The sequence below is a fragment of the Primulina eburnea genome, chromosome 14 (assembly GCF_022965805.1).
Source record: "Primulina eburnea isolate SZY01 chromosome 14, ASM2296580v1, whole genome shotgun sequence".
NCBI lineage: Eukaryota > Viridiplantae > Streptophyta > Magnoliopsida > Lamiales > Gesneriaceae > Primulina > Primulina eburnea.
The window spans coordinates 2,306,961-2,326,589 of NC_133114.1; the positions used below are offsets into that span (position 1 = coordinate 2,306,961).

Here is a 19,629-nt window from a genome sequence, read left to right on the forward strand (position 1 = left end):
TCGTGTGGTTGGACTGTGAGGAGCAGTTCATAAAATACGGTGGATATAACCCGGTGGTACTCTAGTCAAAGAGGTAAAAGATTTAATTTATTTTACGGAAGCATGATGGACCTTTCACTACAAAAGAAAATCAATTATTTAAGAAATAAGGTTGAAGGGTAGGATGGGAAATTTTAAAGAAACGGAGAGTTGAAACAAAGTTTTAGTGGGGTAGGGAGTAAAAGAGAAGTTGAGAATGGGTATAGGGATTTTTTTGACAAGTTGCCTTCTTAAAATTGTAGTTTTGATTTAAAAAATAAAATTATTATTTAATTAGAAAAACAGAGTTTTTTTTTTTTACGATGATCATTTATCTTTAGATTCTTCTTTCTCCCATTTCCGCCTGTCTGCGATAACGATTGATATGGTGGAATGTATTAGTCAATCTTGGAGGTAAGTGAAATCGACTTCAAGATTCAAGGGATTGTAGTGTGATGATAATATGCAGATCTGTTTGGAATGGGATGAGCCATTTTGTTGATTTTTTTGAAGAAATGGAATGAATGAATTCGAGTATGTTGTGCTTTTGATGATATCCATGCCCACTCCCCGTGTTACTCTACCTCTCGATTCTGCTTCTTATTATATCCTGGTGTTGAACTCCTACGCTTCTGGAGACAATTTTTACGTGAGCTAAATGGATTCTGCCATTAATTTGTTTTTGAATGGTGTTACGTTTTCTGAATTGCGATGGGTATGCCTATGTGTTCTTTTAGATTTGTAGATCGTGTAAAATTGTTTGGAATTGGATCCGATGTGCACATGAAGAATGACGGGGTTTACAATTAAAGGGTCGGCGTCGGAATGGTATATTAATAAGTGGGAATGATTTGACATCCATTCTATCTAGAGAGGGTAGTATTTTTTTTTAGGGGAGATGGCTTTGTTTTTGCTAAGCGAAACAGGTATTTTCTGGACAAATTTCATAGAAAGATCAAATCTTTTAGCCTCTCCTCTGCGTGAGTCTATCCTTCAGTGCAGAGTGGGTCCAAGCTGGGGATGAAATATTAACTCCAATCTTTCATTTGAACACATTCTTATGTTATTTTGTCTCAGTTGTAGATGCAATCATGAATCTTAGTTATTTCTGAAGTGTGACTATTAATGAATATTTGATTTAGTAGTTTTTGGTTCCAGCTCATGAGCAAACATACATTCAAAACCATGACAGAAGTTTTCAGTAATATGAATTAAAGAGTACTAGCTTATTCTGGTTCGAGGAGCCGCTTTCGTTGCTTTGCTGCTAAGTGGTGTAAGCCTTTGTGTGAATTCCAACTAGAGTCAATGGATACAATGTTGGCTGTGTTTGAAAGTATGGTGAAGTGGTTTTCAGATTGGGTGACATCGGTCCTTGATGCACCTTCTGCTCGAGCTGTTATCTTTGGAGTTCCAATAGGAGGTTTGCTATCTTCTTTGAAAGTATCTAGTGTTTTGTTTCTATATTATGTGAATTTTGTCACCTGTTCATTTTTTTGTAGGCCATCTTTTTGTGGAGGGTCTTCTCTTGGTTGTAATTCTTTTTCTTCTGTCCCAAAAAAGTTATAAGCCACCTAAAAGACCATTGACGAAGAAGGTTTGTGTTTCACACACTGAATTATTATCATCTCTACTTTTCTTTTAATCAAATTGATATGCCTGTGACCTATACTTTTGTCAATGCACATGAAATGAGCTACTTTTTAATTATTCTTTTTTTTTTGCTTCTTGATTCCTTTTCTCATTTGTGCCATTGTTTTGCTGCTAATGAATGCTGTGGAATAAAAAATGTGGTATGCAAGACCCAAGAAAGCTCACATAAATTATTAAGATTTTGATAATGTCATCATCACCAGATCCACCTTCTTCGATTCATATAACCGTTATGTTTTAATGTTGTTTGAATGATGATATTGTATAATTACTGCAATTTGTTACCGCACAAAGGCATCCTGATGGGCCATGTATGATAATATATATTTAGCAAACTGCTTGAAGAATATCACATAATCATTTATGCAAAAAACAATTGTGCTGACAGGCCAGTATGTGTCCTCGGTCCTCCTCTATTATTTTCTCTCTTTGCAAATTTCTTGATAAGACAATTTTGATTAAGGCTTTTATAGATTTCAATTCTAGGAAAGCTGTGCTGGTTAAGAAAAACTCTTCTTTCTAAAATTACAACTGGCTTGAGACATGTCAGTTTTACTTATATTTTCCCAGATTCTTTTTACTTTTATAGCTACATCTCATTTTAATGACAGCCAAGGATGGAAGGCAGAGTATTGACTCAGCTTTGCAGTGACATCTCTTCATTTTACATGATTCTGGATGTATTAAAATACATGGTTGCACAATGGTTTTTAGGAAGACCTTGTTTCTTAGGCTTTCAACCCAATCATTGCATCTTAATGTAATTTCGTTTGTAGCATCTTGTTTTTTGTCATCCAAGCTGACACTGTGATACACATGGGTGCGCAATGGTTTTAGGAAATAGATGAGTTATGTGATGAATGGGTCCCGGAATCCCTCATTCCTTCTATTACTAAAGAGAGGAAGTATGAACCTCCGGTGTTGGAAAGGTGAGATTTTTCATCTTGTATTGTTTCACAAGTTTATTTTCTGGAAGAGGCAGTTTTGGCTGATTTGTAAATAAGTCATATAATAAAGTTCCATTCTCTGGAGTTTTGCGGTTTAGGATTGTTCATTCATACTTTGTTTCCTTGAAACAAAATATTGGTACTAAAAAAAAAAAATTAGAATTGATTAGAATAAATGTATGATTTCTTTACATGACAAGAATTTTCACTGTATTCAACAACATGCAAACTTTTATCCCATTGAGTGGGTTCGGCTATACAGATCGTCTTACGCTATTGTGCTCTATCTCCTTTTATATCCTCATCTATATAAGAATTTTCACTTCATGTATCACAATATTGTCTGACGTTAAATTACTTTATATAGAAGTGAATGATGATGTGTCTCCTGTGTGTTGGATTGAGTTTCTATCGGTCTTGCTTCATCAAATGAAGAATTATATTTTAAAGTCCCTATACTCTTTTAGACGTCGTATTACCTCATTCTTTACATTATCCAGTGCTGCTGGACCTCATACTGTAATCAATGGTAAAGAAGTTGCGAATTTCACATCAGCAAATTATCTTGGCTTTTTAGGGCATGAGAAACTGCAAGTAAGAAATAGTTTCTGCTTGTCACAAAAAAGTAAATATTCTCTGGTTTTTCTTTTACTTTGTTGCTTTACATGGTTTCCAATGATGGCGTTTTTTCGAAGCAGAAATCATGTACTAAAGCGCTGGAAAAATATGGTGTTGGTTCTTGTGGTCCTCGTGGATTTTATGGGACAATTGGTAGGATCTGATATTGATATAGTGAAGCTCTTGCACCATTACTTTATCATGTCTCTCTCCTTAAATTTGCTCACCATAACATCGTTCGGTTGATATTTTTAATTGATACAGATGTTCACCTTGACTGTGAGGCCAGAATAGCAAAGTTTCTTGGAACCACTGACTCTATACTCTATTCCTATGGGCTTTCCACAATGTTTAGTACGATTCCAGCATTTTGTAAGAAGGGTGATATTGTCATCGTGTGAGTTTTTCCGAAATACTCCTGGTTCATTTTGTTTTACAGTGCGACATAATGTCTTGCTGGAAATTCCTGAAAATTTTATTTGGATTCAAGTTATGGTTTATTTAAATATAGAAAATTTGTTAGTAATCTGATATCAATTATCATTTGGCACTCGTGGGGGAGTGTTAAGCTGAACACGGTAAAACTCTTATCTGGTTTTGATTTGGTATTTTTGTTTTCTTTTTTTAAACGGATATCAATGGTGAAACCTACCTCCTCATAGATACAATCATGAATCCTTCTTCATTTGTTGGGATTATTTACTCCACCTTGCTTTTTAAATTCACTTCTGACATTATAATTTTAGTTTGCATGCCTCTTTCTTACGAGCAACATAAGCGTGCTAACTTCCATGTTGATTTTATTCATGGGGTACAATGATATTTTTTTCATCACTGTGAATTTTTTTAATTTAGTCATCATGTGGTTCATCACCTTCATCACGCCATCAAACTTAATATGTATTCCTCTTTCTTGTGTGACTGCTGTGACATATGCATATATGAGCTGATTATATTGGAGAGTTAAATTTGTTTTATAGATATGTAAGTATTGGTTTCTGTAGTGATTCTTGTGAATCATAACAAATTGTTCTTTTCTTTGCTTTCTGTTTTTGGTTGTTATGGTGTGAATATCTTGCAGTGATGAGGGAGTCCACTGGGCGATACAAAATGGCCTTCACCTCTCTAGAAGTACTATAATTTTTTTCAAACACAATGATATGAAGTCCTTACAGAGTAATTTGGAAAAGGTTACCCATGACAACAAACGAGCTGAGAAGCTTAGGCGATATATAGTGGTAGAGGCGATATATCAGGTATCACTTCTGACAGAAATTGTCGAGCATTTTGTCATTTCATTTTCTTTGATTTCTTTTTTTATTTTTCTTCTCGGATGTGTTGAGCGTGTTCGCCGAGGCTTTTCTTTCGATAACCATCTCCTTGATCTACACTTTGAACACTAATGTCTTTTATGCTTATAGGATATCAATTGAAATTTCAATTTAATAAATACTGTTTTTGTGTGTATGTGATACCTATGGAGCTACTCCAGTTGATGGAATTGTCTTTAGTTTTCGTAATTTATGACTCTCGACAGATTAGTTTGTGCTAGATTCATAATTTGTAAAAGTACCATTTCTTTTCTGTTGAATCAATAATATAGGAGAGGAAAATGTGAAGGAAAAGGAAAAATTCAAATTGCATCATATTTTCCTTAACAACCTAAGCCTATGTTCCATCACCTTTTCAATTGTAGTGAAGTGAAATGACATGAAATAAATGTATGAACTAATGAATCTCTCTCATAAATCTCTTCATAACTTATATCCTTCCTTTTCCTTAGAAACCAATTGATTGAGAGCAAAAACGTTTGCATTTTAGTTAATATGAACCGAGTTCAAAGATAGCCCGTCTGAATTTTTCTGAGCATACTTTCATAAGATCAATGACTTGCGAAAATGTAAACTGGAGGATTTCCTTACGCCAAAGCACCCAAAGCTTTACGAACAATCTAGAGGCCGTAATCTTACTATTACCTGCACTGAATTCATCAGAATTTTATTTGAGGATCTACCGATGGGCACGGGTTTTCCTCTACAATCATTATTGTTTCTTAGATTCTCACTTATAACTTGCAAAATTGGGAACTGTGTCAACCAACATATTAAGTTCTATGTTTATTTTCCAATTGGAGTCTTATACTTCAATTCTATATTCAAATGAAGTTGAGTTCTTAAAGGTTTATTCCTGACCGATCACGTCCCACTTCCAGAATTCTGGTCAAATCGCTCCATTGGATGAGATCATCAAGCTGAAGGAGAAATATAGATTCCGTGTAATCCTAGACGAAAGCAATTCTATTGGTGTTCTTGGAAGTTCTGGTAGAGGCCTAACCGAACATTACAGAGTTCCGGTAAGTATCCTTCTCCATTCATCTACGAGTTATAAATATATCTATTTAGTTTTTTCATGATTTTTTTGGTAGGTTGAGAAGGTAGATATTGTCACTGCTGCAATGGGGCATGCATTGGCCACTGAAGGAGGATTTTGTACTGGGAGTGCCCGAGTTATCGATCATCAAGTAGGGTTTTTTTTATAGTCCATTGTGTGGGATAAAAACATAGTTGCTGCTAAATTTAATCCCTTGTTCTTTAGATAAATGGTATAGCTCTCTTGAATAATCTGCATCAAACAAGTGGATTCTGGTGTTTTATAGTGTCATATGTTTTTCCGAGAGTTGACTGCTCATCGATGCTTGTTGAGACAAATTGATATAGATCATAACTTTCGCTGGTTTCCAGACACCTCTTACGATTGAGAAACAAAAACTGTTGGCTCCCATCTCATTGCATTCTACTGTTAGAACCACTTTTCGCACTAGCTTAAGCCCATTGGAAGTGGCTCGACAATATTTTTATACTTTGATACACTCTCATGTATATGCCGGAGCTTGGATAATATGTGCCCAGAATTAATATCAACATACATATGTTGATAGGACATTAACAAATTTCTAATAACAAACAAACAAGATCAACTTGGTGAAATATATATGATTTTACACACTGGTGGTATTGCGGGTATGACCCGTGGTTCTAATGCCAAGTTTGAAACTGCTTTTTTCAGAAATTCTGTTTCAGGAGTAGACTAACAATAATTTATGATTTGACATCTTAGTTCACATTATTTTGCTGCATTCTGCCGCTTATCTTCTCTAATATCAATGCTATACTCCTTTTGGCAGCGTCTTAGTAGTTCTGGTTATGTATTTTCTGCCTCTTTGCCTCCTTATCTGGCAAGTGCTGCCATTACCGCCATCGACATCTTGGAAGAAAATCCACACGTTCTCACAAAATTGAAGGAAAATGTAGCTATTCTACATAAAGGTTTCTACTACTCTTTTTCGTGGATCATTTGGCTATTCTCCCATCATTTTATCAACTCGATGACATCTAACTGATATTGAACTTGGTGAAAACACATTGCCACTTTCCCTTTATAACAACATAGCCTAAATTTCCAGGTGTGTCAGAGATACAAGGACTTGAAATAGCAAGTGATCCGCGATCACCCATAGTTTTTCTTAAGCTCAAAAAGTCTGCAGGATCCTTGAAGGCAGATCTACAAGTGCTTCAAGATATTTGCGATCATGTAAGCAGTGTCAACTTCTCGCTTGGACGAATAACATAGTTCTGAAAAACTTGATTGGTAATTCAATATGTTTACAGTTATTGAAGGACTACTCCATCTTTGTGGCAACTTCAAAAAGATCCACAGTAGACAAATGCAAATTACCTGCTGGGATTAGGCTATATGTGTCTGCTTCTCATACGGAATCTGATCTAAGAAATGCATGTGAATCATTGAAGAAAGTTGCTGCTTTTGTACTGGCAGGTGAATGATTCCATCTTCCAGATGATGTTCCATTGTTTTAGGGCCTTTTTTCGCCGTGTCATTCAGAGCAAGAAACAATAGACCGAGTAGTAGCTCGGCTGTGCATCCACGTAGTCCCATCTGAGAAATTATTTGTCACGTACTACTAGTAGAAGACGTAATTGATCTGAGTGTAGCTATTTAATTTATTTTATAGGTTAGAATTTCCTTGACTTCTATCCCTATTTCCTAACATCTAATCCATTCCAAACGCCTCTTGCTCACCACCACCAAGATCTTTCGGCAAATGTCGCGGAGGAAGGGCGCGATGGCGGCAAGAGGGACTGCGGAAATGGATGAAGAAGGGTACTGACATTAGTCAAGTATATTATGATATTTCTCGTCGCATACATGACATTTAAACATTTTCAATCAAGGGGAGATCATTATAATTTGATGTGGGTGAAGATTTTTTGCCTTATCTAAAATACCATTATTATTATTTTTTAATTCCCTCTCCTATTTTAAAGGACGTAAATTTAATAATTACTTTTAAACGTGTTCAGAATAATTTATTTTATTTGTTCTAATACATATGTTTTTTTTGTAATATTTTTTCCCAATTTAGTTTAGAATTTTAAAAATAAAAACAAGAATTTAAAAATATAAATTTGTATTATATTTATTATTTAACACAAGTCTGCATTAATACTAATTTTAAATCATGAACGACATAAAAACATAACAATTATTTCATTTGAACTACAAAATAAAATCCGACAACCTTGTTTCATTTAAAAAAAAAAAAAAACTGATGCATGACAATATATGTGTTGTCGTTTGGTGTTTTCAGAATTAGAATGGTCGTTTCGATTGAAAACCAGTCACGAGTCTGGTATAATCTACTCCCAAAAATAATTAGAAACATGTTGTATCAGTTCATATTTTTGGTTATATATATGATTATTTGGATTTTCAACTTTATATATATATATATATATATATATATATATATATATATATATAATCAGCTGGAAATGGGTAACATGACTTGAACTGCAAGAGTCAAATGTAGGCAGCGTGCACATCCAATTTCACGCGCATATGCCTTTGATTGGGTGACCATTTTATTCAATTCAACTTGAGACATAATGTGTATTGGGATGAAAATTCCATGCTTTTTTTTTTTCTATTTAACTTTAATTTATTGCATATATCTTTTTTTATATTTATTACTGAAAAAAATAAATTACTGTTTATACAATAACTAATTTGAGTCGAAATGTATCTATTATGTAAGAACTATTTGGAAATATCCACGTCAAAAACTTCCTAGACACGTATATAGATGGATAACTTGGGAAAAGTATATGGAATATATTTTTTTTCCTTAAAAATAATTGACAAATACTCGTGTGAGACGGTCTCAAATATCGTAAGATGAATCTCTTATTTGGGTCATTAATGAAAAAATATTGTTTTTAATGCTAAGAGTACTACTTTTTATTGTGAATATGTGTAGGGTTGACCCGTCTCATAGATTAAGATTCGTGAGACGGTACTCACTCAATAATAGTGATGGTCACCTCCCGGACACTGATATGAAGCGGAAAAAGGGCTGTAAGACCACTTTTTTAACTTGTGTATGGTATGACAATTTTTTTGAAATGTAAAATATTTGTTACGATTGAGTCATAAATTTGTAATCTTATCTCAAACTTATGACCTTTAAATTGTGATAATCGAGTTTCAAAAGTTCTCATGTTTGAAATACATAAAATCAGTGTTCTAAAAAGTCAGCTTAAGCTCTATTTAAGCGCGCTTAAGCTTGAAGCTCGATAAAAACGCACCGTTTTGGAGAAAAGCGGAAAAAACAGTTAAACTGTAGTTCGATCGAATTAAACGTAATTAAGACGTTTAATTAAGTGTGCTTAAGTACAATTAATAATATCTATTTTTTTTTAAATTTTTTTATTTTGAAGGTATGTCTTTTATTTTAAAATAATAAATTAGGTTTATAATTTTGATTTTATTTTTTAATTTTAATTATAATTAATTATGTCTGATAATGATTTGACAAATATTAAACATTTTATAATGTGGTCTAGTTGCAAAAACAAATAAAGATTGTAATTTTGATATTTTTATGTTTTTATAAATATGAGAATTAATGCATCAGACTTAAATTTATCATATTTATGTATTATTTTATCTATTTATCGGCTTGAGATAATTACAATTACAATAAAGATAAAAAAGTTTTTCCGCTTAGCATTAATCTTTAATGAAAAGCTTATCGATTTTTTTCATTTTTAGTCGATTTTTGTTAGTATAGATCTTACATAGTTATCTCGTATGGAGGACGAAAAAGATCAAAGAAAAAAAATGATGCCAATTTGAGTACAATTGATTTACGCAAACAGAAATTTGGCTAAAAGGGAAAACCATTCAGTTGCAGATCAAATCCCCTTTCGGTGTTGACAGCCGTTTCCTCATTTAATCCGATTCTTCATTTTCTTCTGCTGAAAGAACTCATTTTTCCTGTGCTGGGGGGATAATAAACCCGGGCGTAGTACAGCCAAAGTTTTGTTCTTGTTCTGGATATTCAGTATAAGGGTCTTTAGAATTCAAGAAAAAGTAATGGCATCAATTAATTTTTCTTACTCATCGATCCCGATTTCTCGCTCTCGGTTAGCTCTTTTTTCTGTGCTTGTTTTTGTGTGCCTGTTCTTTTTTGTATTTTGATCGTCTACAGATTTATATTCGATGATTGCTTGTAAGAGAACGAAGAAAATTTCGGATTTTGAATTGATTTTTTTCTGCCCATTTCTGGTTGTTCCGGTTTGTTCTCTTTTGTGGACAAAAAGAGATTTTTTTATTAAATTATCATTAAGTTGTGCAAAAATCATGTCATAGGCTATATTTTGATGACGGGTTATATTAGAATGTGGAACAATAGAATTTTGGTGACAAATCGTGCTCTTTATCTATTTTTGTTAAAATGTGAGCTCTGTTAACTAGGAAACTGAAAATTCCTTAAAAACTTTTGGTTTCAATTCTGTCCATGGTTTGGCAGCGGTAGATGAAGTAGGTCGAATTTTTTTCTAAATATGATACGTATTTTTCAGATATACTAGACGTGAAGATTATCTCTTTTTGAGAAATTAAAAATTTTGGTCATTGTACTGACTTGAGAGTTATTGCATATATACGGAAAACTACATTATGCATGGAAATGGAGAGTAGTCCTTGCCCCTACTTGAATATTCTTGACTGATCACGGTCTCCGTGAACATGGACTCTGGTAGGAAGGTGGTGTTTGAGCCTCAACACGACCAATAAATAATTAACTTATGTTTTATTTGCATGTATTAGAGTTTCTTTCTGTGTTGCATCAAAGTCCAATGGCTCTCCTTCAGGCTATTGCATAATGTGTGCTTCTGGATACCTTTACCTTTTGCCCGTCTAATGACACAAATTGGTAGCTAATCTCTTTTTATTGCAGAGCGTTGAAAAATTTTAGAATGTTCAATGGTCTCCACCGTGGAAATTTCCACTCTATGAATGGTTTAGAGTCCGTCAAACAACAGAGTGGAAAAGTAGGTTTCAGCATCAAGGCTAGTGGGAAAATTAAATCCATTTTGTTTTCTGAAGAAAATGGTGTACTTTCTCATTCTTCTGGCGCTAATGGTGTAAAAAGTGACGTCACAAGTAATGGATCGGTTGGCATTGAGGTGCAATCTGATTCTGTAGTATTAGGAGCACTTGCCGCCGATATGATACCAACCAATAGTGCCTTTTCTGTTGATGATGATGAATTTGATTTGGATCTGCCAACAGTAGGTTTCTCGTCTATTAATGAGGCCATCGAAGACATTCGCAAAGGAAAGGTCGGTAATCAGATTGATGTTCTTGAGTTTGGAATGCATAAATTGGTGACAAATTCTTTTTTTTTAATAAAAATTGCAGATGGTTGTGGTGGTTGATGATGAGGATAGAGAAAACGAAGGAGATCTAATCATGGCGGCATCAAAAGTAACACCAGAGGCTATGGCTTTTTTTGTGAGACATGGTACTGGAATAGTATGTGTAAGCATGAAGGAGCAGGACTTGGAGAGATTGCAGCTTCCTTTGATGGTGATTGATAAAGAAAATGAAGAGAAACTTAGTACTGCATTCACTGTTTCAGTGGTAAGTTGCTTCTCTTTGTACGTGAATAATCAAATATAAACTTCTTTTGGCGCTTTGTTTGATTCCAGTCGACTTTCTAAGGAAGATGATATTATGGTTATGTTTCGCATTAGTTTTGAAAAATATGATTGAGCAGAACTGCCTTGATAGTCAAGAAATGGTTCGTAGAAACAAACATCTATGGCTATTCAAAGCTACATATGTTGGTAGCAGTAGGAGCAACTGCTGCTACCTATAAAGATCTTTCAACCCATGCATCATCAAACATGGCTTTTTGAATATGTGAACACACCCAAATAATGCTTTGTGAAGCTTTTGTTAGTTCGACAAATAAGAATATAAATCTCAAGGCAGTGAAGTATGAAATTTTGTAGGATGCAAAGCATGGTACAACTACGGGTGTCTCGGCACGTGATAGGGCGACAACAATTAAGGCTCTTTCTTCAAAAGATTCAAAGCCTGAGGATTTCAACCGCCCAGGACACATATTTCCACTAAAGTACCGAGAGGGAGGTGTTCTAAAACGAGCTGGGCACACGGAAGCTGCTGTTGATCTTTCCACACTAGCTGGATTAGACTCTGCTGGAGTTTTATGTGAGATTGTTGACGATGATGGTTCCATGGCAAGGTTACCAAAGCTTCGGCAATTTGCAGAACAAGAAAACTTGAAGCTTATATCTATTGCTGACTTAATAAGGTAGCTGGTTCATTTGAGCTTTTTCTTCTCTAAACTTGCATATTCTGAAAGGTTATGGCCATATGCTTTCCAGATATAGGAGAAAGAGGGACAGATTGGTGGAACCTGCATCTGCTGCTAGTATACCAACTACTTGGGGTCCGTTCACAGCTTATTGCTACAGATCAATTTTGGATGGGATTGAACATATTGCAATGGTCAAGGTAACTAATAATATAAGAAATTTGGACATATTTCAAGTTTCTTGATCATCAATGGTGACTTGTTGATATACTGTAAAACTATATGCAAGTTTTTGCTTACTAGAGCTTTTTTGTGCGCACTTATACATGTCCTTTTTTGCTTGTGTGTATGTGCAACCCTATCCCACCCAATACCCCCGTGTAAAGAGCACCTTACCTTTCTTTTATTACTTCGATGCCACCAGGGTTTATTAAGAATCGTTTTATTTGTTAAATTCGAGATCATGGACGTTGGCTCAATGTGTTTGTATAATTTAACACAGCCTTTATGTGTATGCCAAAGACCAAAATTTACGTTGATATTAACACCCAAGGTGATCAAAACCCCCAAAGAACTACCCGAGATCTGGTTAAATTGAGTCTAAAGGGATTGCAAAGAGAAGTTTTGGATTTCAAAATATTGAGCTCGTGGAAGGTGGCTTAAAAATAGTTATATACGATTGTCCCCCAATTGTTATTTATTTCCATTTCAAAATCACTCTTAATTCAGCAAACAAAATGTCAAGATGTGGCTTTGGGCTTCCAGCTTTATTCATTTAAGAATATCAAACTTTGATCATTGGCATTTCTGCTGCAACAGGGTGATATTGGTGATGGACAAGATATTCTTGTGAGAGTGCACTCGGAATGTTTGACTGGAGACATATTTGGATCGGCCAGATGTGACTGTGGAAACCAGCTGGGGCTTGCAATGCAACAGATTGAAGCTGCTGGAAGGGGCGTCTTGGTTTACCTCCGTGGTCATGAGGGGAGGGGAATTGGTCTCGGCCACAAACTCCGTGCATACAAGTTGCAAGATGCGGGGCGTGACACTGTTGAAGCTAATGAAGAGTTGGGTTTACCTGTTGATTCAAGAGAGTATGGGATTGGAGCGCAGGTATCGTTACCTTATGGAACTTTATGCATAGCATTCAGTTTTTATGCTTTTCTCTTCATCTGAAGTCTATACAGTATTATTGGCCTCGCATATGCTAAGTTCTTAAAAGAAGAAAATTTAGTCGCCAACAAAATGTTGAAAGTTGAATTATTGGAAACGAGCCGACCAATCTACGACTCTTTTATCTCCATTGTTGTTTAACTTTAATATATCACAGTTGAAACTGGCTTACTGGTTTCAGTAGTACTCTTTTCCATACTAGTGTGGTTTTCACATTATCTTTCTACTCGGAGTGCATAGTCCCTTGTCTTTCAGGATTATGTTTGCAGACGCCTGATCTGATTCGAACCCGAAACCCGGTCCTAGGAAACCAACCATTTGCTTTGGTCTTTCAGAATTGGAGTTATATCTCTGTCACGCAAAATGGTTCGACCCGTAGTAAGAAACTCCAGATCACTAACTGTTGTGTGATCTTATGCAGATACTTAGGGATCTTGGTGTTAGAACAATGAAGTTGATGACAAACAATCCTGCGAAATACCGTGGACTCAAAGGCTATGGTTTAGCAGTTTCAGGCAGGGTTCAACTTGTGACCACCGTCACTGAAGATAACAAGCGATATCTGGAGACAAAACGTTCCAAGATGGGCCATGTTTACTCGATCGAACCCAATGGCTTTCCAGCCATCATCACCAGCAAGAACGGTCGACCAAGTGCAGCAAGTCCGGTTGCATCCGAATCATTGTGAATTCAGTTTGGTTTACACTAACTAATATGGAATTTTTCATGGTAGAATAAGAGCATGTGATGATTGTTCTTTTTCATATTTCGTCAGTCGTTTAGCTCGTCAATGAGAGTGGTTACTAGTTAAATGAAATTATTTGGAAAATTATATTTCCATGAAATATTTTCTATTTTTTACGGTGAAAAAAGTTTAAGATCAATTTTTCCTTTGTCAAAAATAAAATAATAAAGTACGTAAATATTTTACGTATTCAATTATAGATATTATGTAACGATCATGGGCCGTTAGGCTGAACCAACAAAGGCCTCGGCCCATACCCATGCACTACTATTGGTCATGCACCGCCACTCACAGAATATCCCACTCCTGGAAAGTGGTTCCTTTCGCCTTCCCCAACACTTGAACCCAGGACCTTCAGGATAAGTACCTAGATTCTTAAGTGTTGGTAATCGTTACATATTATATAAAAAAATAAATAAACTTTTTCGATATAATAACTAATAAGATAAATTAAACTGTATTTTAGGTGGGCTTTTTGGTCTCCTCAGCCGATTGCACCTCACCAACAGCTGCCTGGATGATAGTATCCATGTCTTCCAAATCTTGCTTTACTTCACCAGCCTGACACCAGAGAAATACTATTAGAAACGTTTTACCTAAAAGTTATCGTCGGTGATAAAACGTAACTCAAATTTTATAAATTATATAGCGGTTTCGACATTATATTTTCTGAGCAATGAAAATTATTCGAGGATGGAAATTTATTATGGAATACATACTCCCAACATCTTACATCAATTTTTGCATGAGGTAAACAATGATAGAGACACAGAAATATATACCTTGTGTATTAGATTCTGAATGAGCTTAGAATCCTGGGCGGCAACACAGCACAAATGTTCCATGTCTTCAGCCTGCTTCTTTAAATTTGCTATTACTAGGCAGCTCTTCCACCACCTCCTTCAACGCCTTATCGGCGGCGTTTGCCACTGACTCCACCAGTTCTGCCACCGCATCCACCTCTTCTGCCACTACTTCTACTTTCCCTGAGATACAAATTCAAACTCAAAGATCAAGTAAGGTTGACCACAACTTAAAAGTGATGGCTTCAGTTCTAAAAACCGACTTTTTTTTATATATATAACGAGATAAGAGAATTTACAGTTTAATCTAACTAAACAACCTACACAAGTGAGATTTGACTGTTCTAGAAGTAAAGATTTTTCCTTTGAGTGAATAGAAAAAAGATGTAGTGGTTACCTTCTAGTCTTAGCACATTTTTCCAGGTTTTACCCAATAGAGGCAATAGCAATGACAGTAAAGATCCCAAGGTCCATTTCATCCTGTACAAATTTAGTAAAATGTAAGGGGAAAAAGGGTTTATATATAGTTAGGAATTTGAAATCCATCACATTAGATAATAAACAAAAAAAATTTATTTAAAAAAAGATTTCAAAAGTGCCTAAATAAGTGGGATTGTTTTAAATCTCGCTTTGAAATATATCGTCAAATGCACCCTTAAATCATTATTTTCGAGTAGGTATCTTGTAAGACGGTCTCACGAATTTTTATTTGTGAGACGGGTCAACCCTACCGATATTCACAATAAAAAGTAATACTTAACATATAAAATTAATAGTATTTCATGGATGACCCAAATAAGAGACCCGTGTCTCACACAAGTTTTTGTCATAATCAGAGTAGCTCGTCCGGATTGAAATCTTTACTAATTGCTAGAAAAATTTAGGGAGAGATAAATGCTCCATAGTCTATAACTTACCAATGCAATAGAAGTTAGCAATCCAAAGGAGGCAATAGAAGTTAGCAATCCAAAGGAAATTTAGAATGCAAAATCTAGTAATATTTTACCAATTGGAGAAGCCATTGTTGCGAGGAACTGGTGACGATGATTGTACCCTGTCAGCACTTTGATACTTTCCCCTGCAATTATAAATAAGATATTTTCATTTTGTTAATAAAAAAAATAGCAATAAATATTATTTTTAATAATATTATTGACATTATAAAGATTGGTACATAGCCAATTTGGTTTCAGCATGCGCCGTAGAGCTACCACTAAAAAACCTCAGCCCTTGATCCACAGAACCACAACAATACGGTGGCAGCTCCCGGCGGTGGGCCAGGCGGCTCGGCCACGGAGCACCGGATACAATTCTTTTCCGGTAAAGAAGCGTGACCCGAGTCTGGAATTTGTACGAGGAGGATGAATTTCTTGCTGCAGCCATATGTATCTATGATTCAACGGAGATTTATCCTATGAAAAATTGATTTCTCTGAATTAATTTTTTTGTAACTTATAGCTTAATGCATGAGCTTGAGGAAGATTGAAGTCAGTTCCATCTTTTTAGTTACGTGCACAAAATTCTTGCATTGCCAAAACTAAAAGATCCTAACACGCCAAGAAATGATTTTCCTTTTAATTATATGGTTACACATGGTACTTAATAACATTGAGAACTGTTAGTTGTCGCGTTTCAGTTGAATAAAATTCTTGATTGTTACATATATAGATTTAGACAATACTTTTTCTTTGGGTTAGTTTTATTGTTGAGTTAGGTACAAGTTCGGATCTTAACAACAACATAATATAAAATTTATTTATTTATTCTTGAAAGATTGGGGTCGTGGTAATGAAAATTGAGGTTTGAATCCCCTATGAATTAATTGGAAACGATTGAACTTAAATTGAGGGATAAAATCTAGGATCCGATGTGATGGATGGATTTAACCGGGATGGTTTGAGAAATTGTCGACCTAATCTACTTATTTTATATAATGGGTAGATTTAATTCATTTTGACATCTCTGATTTTCACAACTCAAATATTGAATTTTAGGCTATTACGTTATCTATAATTTGTTCCCTCTTTTGTTCTATTCTATATCCAAAAACGCAATTGTCTTATTCTTTATTCCATTTAACTAATATCAATATAATAATTTCCCCATATTCTATATTTATATATATTTTTCATTTCCGATAAAATTTGAGTTCCACTGTTCGAGTCTATCACATATTGGACAAGAATATAAGCAAGCTGTGTGCAGGGGCGGAGGTACATCAATTTAAAATATATGATATTTTAAATTTTTTTAAAAATTTATATGTAATTTTTTTTATAATTTTGGATATATTTGATATTAACCCGGATAGATCAATTTAAAATATAAAAGATTTTAGAGTTTAAAATTCTAACTCGGATATAATCGGATTCCTGGCTCCGTCTCTGACTGTGTGTTCCTTTCAAGATTAAACTTATTCTCTTTTTGCTGTGTGTTTCGTGGAAGTTGTGTGAAGATTTAATTTATATGAATTGCGTATTTCGTGGAAATTCTTTTAATCGCAATCCAACTTTATAGTTAGTTCTGCAATTTCCTGGTCCATTCATTTCCCATAATCCGGGCCGGGCCAAAACCAGGCATGCAAACATCACACCATCCCCGGCCCGACGCTGCTAGCAACGACTACACATGTTAAGTCAACAAGAAAAGTTTGCAAACCAAGAAAACCCGAATCATTCTCCCTCTTCCTCGATCCCAATTCTCCTAGCTTGTCATGGCTTTTCGCCTCAGAAAACTGCTGGATGAATCGGATCTTGATTCAAGCTGCCAAAAAGAATTTTGTGATGCCAAGAAAAACCTCAATGGATCGTGTCCACTTCACTGTATGAACATATGCCCTGATTGTTGCAGAACTCCGATAATCGTCACCCCAACACAGCCGCTGCCGCCGCCGGACGATCTCGTACGCGGTCATGGCGAAGCGCACAAATCTTCTACTCTTTCTAGTTTTCTCACCGTATCCTTAGCCATCTTGGCCACGTCTTTCTTTTTCTTTGCTTGCTACATAATCTACAGGATCTTCTTGACTTGGTGTAACTCAAGGAGGCCATGGAGGTCTCGATCATCCAGGATTGGTAACGAAGAGACGGGCCCGGAAGAGTTTCTTGACAGTTGATCACGGCCCGGTCGTTGACCATCCAATCTGGTACATAAGGACAGTTGGTCTTGATCCATCTGTTATCAGCTCGATTGCGATAGTTAAGTACGAGAAAGGCGGGGGTCTTATAGAAGGAACAGATTGCTCTGTTTGCTTGAGCGAGTTTCAAGAAAATGAGAGCCTTAGATTGCTGCCTAAATGTAATCATGCTTTCCACATTCCTTGCATTGACACATGGCTCAGAGCACACACGAATTGCCCGATGTGTCGGACCCGAATAGTGAGCAACCCAGCACCTATTTCATCGTCAGAGAACGTGATTGTTCCGAATTCAGGCGGGGTTGAGGAAACAGAGCCATCTGGTGCAGAGAATGAGGATTCGGACTTGAGAGTTAGGATTGAGGAAGAGGCCGAACCCCGAGCTCCAGTGGGACTGAAGACTAATGAAATTTATGGAGTAGAGAATGGGATTCAACCAACGAGAAGATCGGTTTCAATGGATTATTTATCGGCATCAGTTATCAGAAAAGCCATTGCCAACTCTTCTTCACCTCAATCTGATGAAACTCCATCCCTCGAATCGGTTGAAATGAAAGAAACAAATGGTGGGATTGTTGAAAAAAGTGCTGGGATCAATCGAAACTTGTTGAGATTAGTTGGAAACTCATCACAATCGAGGCTTTCGCGAACAGGTTCTTCTTCTATGAAAAGATCAGCTTCATGTAGTGCAAGAGTATTGCTTCCGAGATAAAGCGGCGAGAGCTGGAATCCTGTTCATCTTCCATGAGTGCTCGAGCTCGAAATCTACAACGTCGGAGAGTTTTTCAACTCACTAAACTTTTGATAATATCTCAATAAATTTAATAAGGACATGTATGTAAAGGAAATGGGATGCCCATGATAATCAAAACATAGGCCTCTCCAGGATACTTTTGATGTAAGTATGAATGAAGGTTTGATCAAAACATAGGCCTGTCTGAAAATCTCGTTTAAGCATCTTTTAGAATTTTAAGATTAATTTTGTCATCTAAAAATTTCAAGTTCACATGGAAGGGAGACAATAACAGCCATATATATTCATAGTGTTCGCTGAGATTAAACAAAATTGGGAACTGTATAAAACTATCAATTTCAGATGTTGGCGTAAAATACAATTAATAGTAGGGATGTAAACAATCCAAACCAAGCCAAATATTATCAGACTTGAGCTTGACTCGATTCGAGGTTTTATCATCAGGCTTGAGCTCGAATTGTCTTGAAATTACTAAGCTCGCGAAAAGCTCGAGCTCGGTTCGTTAAAAGCTTTTTTATCATGTTAATCAACCCGGGATCGACCTTCATACATTAATAGCTTGTTTATCATATTGTTTAACAAGTCTAGCTTGAGCTCGGTTCTTTTTTGAGCTCTTAAAACATACAAGTGAGCTCGAGTTTGAACTTGATTCGAGCTGGTAAAGATTAAATATATTTATGAAATAATTTTAAATCACGCATAAAGTGTAAACTTTATTATTACTAAGATTTTTGTTAGTCAACTCAACATATGAGCCAAACTCGAGCTGACGAGCAAACTAAACAAGTCGAGCTCGAGCTCACGAGCCACCTAAACAAGTCGAGCCTCGAGCTCACGAGCTTATTAACGAACATGTTTGCAAGCTCACGAGCCGAATATTCTTATTCTTGAGCTTAGTTTGATTAAATTATCGAGCTCAAAATCGAGCTTGAGTTGGCTTGATATGATTAACAAATGAACTTAAACAAGCTTTTTATCGAGTCGAACTCCGAATAACTCACGAACGGTTTAGTTCGTTTATATCTCTAATTAATAAGAAATAATAAGTTAAATAATTTGGGATGCATTGGTGAAAATT

General features: G+C 35.6%; 3 protein-coding genes and 1 pseudogene across 6 annotated transcripts; 3 read left to right on the forward strand and 1 right to left on the reverse strand.

Annotated features, from left to right (window-relative positions):
* Nucleotides 1–301: 301 nt before the first annotated feature.
* LOC140811679 (long chain base biosynthesis protein 1-like) lies at nucleotides 302–7,500 on the forward strand. Of its 4 annotated transcripts, none has more exons than XM_073169718.1 (13): nucleotides 302–432; nucleotides 1,177–1,438; nucleotides 1,518–1,612; nucleotides 2,506–2,597; nucleotides 3,116–3,209; nucleotides 3,314–3,386; nucleotides 3,498–3,630; nucleotides 4,315–4,489; nucleotides 5,446–5,586; nucleotides 5,659–5,754; nucleotides 6,418–6,559; nucleotides 6,697–6,824; nucleotides 6,902–7,500. In XM_073169718.1, exons 2-13 carry the CDS (start codon nucleotides 1,324–1,326, stop codon nucleotides 7,073–7,075), a joined length of 1,458 nt encoding a protein of 485 aa, XP_073025819.1. In that variant the 5' UTR covers nucleotides 302–432; nucleotides 1,177–1,323; the 3' UTR covers nucleotides 7,076–7,500. The 4 variants fall into 4 exon arrangements, with proteins under 4 accessions (XP_073025819.1, XP_073025822.1, XP_073025823.1 ...); XM_073169721.1 differs by having other exon boundaries at nucleotides 337–432; nucleotides 1,164–1,438; XM_073169722.1 differs by having other exon boundaries at nucleotides 338–432; nucleotides 1,211–1,438.
* Nucleotides 7,501–9,409: 1,909 nt separating this feature from the next.
* On the forward strand, nucleotides 9,410–13,997 carry LOC140811670 (bifunctional riboflavin biosynthesis protein RIBA 1, chloroplastic-like). Its single transcript, XM_073169705.1, has 7 exons — nucleotides 9,410–9,736; nucleotides 10,552–10,936; nucleotides 11,016–11,237; nucleotides 11,612–11,934; nucleotides 12,008–12,137; nucleotides 12,757–13,053; nucleotides 13,535–13,997. The coding sequence occupies exons 1-7, from the start codon at nucleotides 9,687–9,689 to the stop codon at nucleotides 13,799–13,801; spliced, it is 1,674 nt and encodes a 557-aa protein (XP_073025806.1). The 5' UTR covers nucleotides 9,410–9,686; the 3' UTR covers nucleotides 13,802–13,997.
* Nucleotides 13,998–14,130: 133 nt separating this feature from the next.
* Nucleotides 14,131–16,135, reverse strand: LOC140811671 (uncharacterized). The gene is made up of 5 exons (XM_073169706.1): nucleotides 15,836–16,135; nucleotides 15,668–15,739; nucleotides 15,059–15,141; nucleotides 14,641–14,844; nucleotides 14,131–14,419 (listed from the first exon to the last, which is right to left on the reverse strand). The coding sequence occupies exons 1-4, from the start codon at nucleotides 16,042–16,044 to the stop codon at nucleotides 14,708–14,710; spliced, it is 501 nt and encodes a 166-aa protein (XP_073025807.1). The 5' UTR covers nucleotides 16,045–16,135; the 3' UTR covers nucleotides 14,131–14,419; nucleotides 14,641–14,707.
* Nucleotides 16,136–17,130: 995 nt separating this feature from the next.
* Nucleotides 17,131–18,703, forward strand: LOC140812771 (putative RING-H2 finger protein ATL53; annotated as a pseudogene).
* The last annotated feature ends 926 nt before the right edge of the window (nucleotides 18,704–19,629 follow it).

What these genes read in the sequence shown, in the direction of transcription:
- LOC140811670 (XM_073169705.1), top strand. Translation starts at nt 9,687, where the DNA reads ATGGCATCAATTAATTTTTCTTACTCATCGATCCCGATTTCTCGCTCT. An exon ending in ATCCCGATTTCTCGCTCTCG is followed by an intron (nt 9,737 to 10,551) that starts GTTAGCTCTTTT and finishes TTTTTATTGCAG; the next exon opens with AGCGTTGAAAAATTTTAGAA. An exon ending in AAGACATTCGCAAAGGAAAG is followed by an intron (nt 10,937 to 11,015) that starts GTCGGTAATCAG and finishes TAAAAATTGCAG; the next exon opens with ATGGTTGTGGTGGTTGATGA.
- LOC140811679 (XM_073169718.1), top strand. Translation starts at nt 1,324, where the DNA reads ATGGATACAATGTTGGCTGTGTTTGAAAGTATGGTGAAGTGGTTTTCA. An exon ending in TAGGGCATGAGAAACTGCAA is followed by an intron (nt 3,210 to 3,313) that starts GTAAGAAATAGT and finishes TTTTCGAAGCAG; the next exon opens with AAATCATGTACTAAAGCGCT. An exon ending in TGGATTTTATGGGACAATTG is followed by an intron (nt 3,387 to 3,497) that starts GTAGGATCTGAT and finishes TAATTGATACAG; the next exon opens with ATGTTCACCTTGACTGTGAG.
- LOC140811671 (XM_073169706.1), bottom strand. Translation starts at nt 16,044, where the DNA reads ATGGCTGCAGCAAGAAATTCATCCTCCTCGTACAAATTCCAGACTCGG. An exon ending in GCTGAAACCAAATTGGCTAT is followed by an intron (nt 15,740 to 15,835) that starts GTACCAATCTTT and finishes TTATAATTGCAG; the next exon opens with GGGAAAGTATCAAAGTGCTG. An exon ending in AAATGTGCTAAGACTAGAAG is followed by an intron (nt 14,845 to 15,058) that starts GTAACCACTACA and finishes TTTGTATCTCAG; the next exon opens with GGAAAGTAGAAGTAGTGGCA.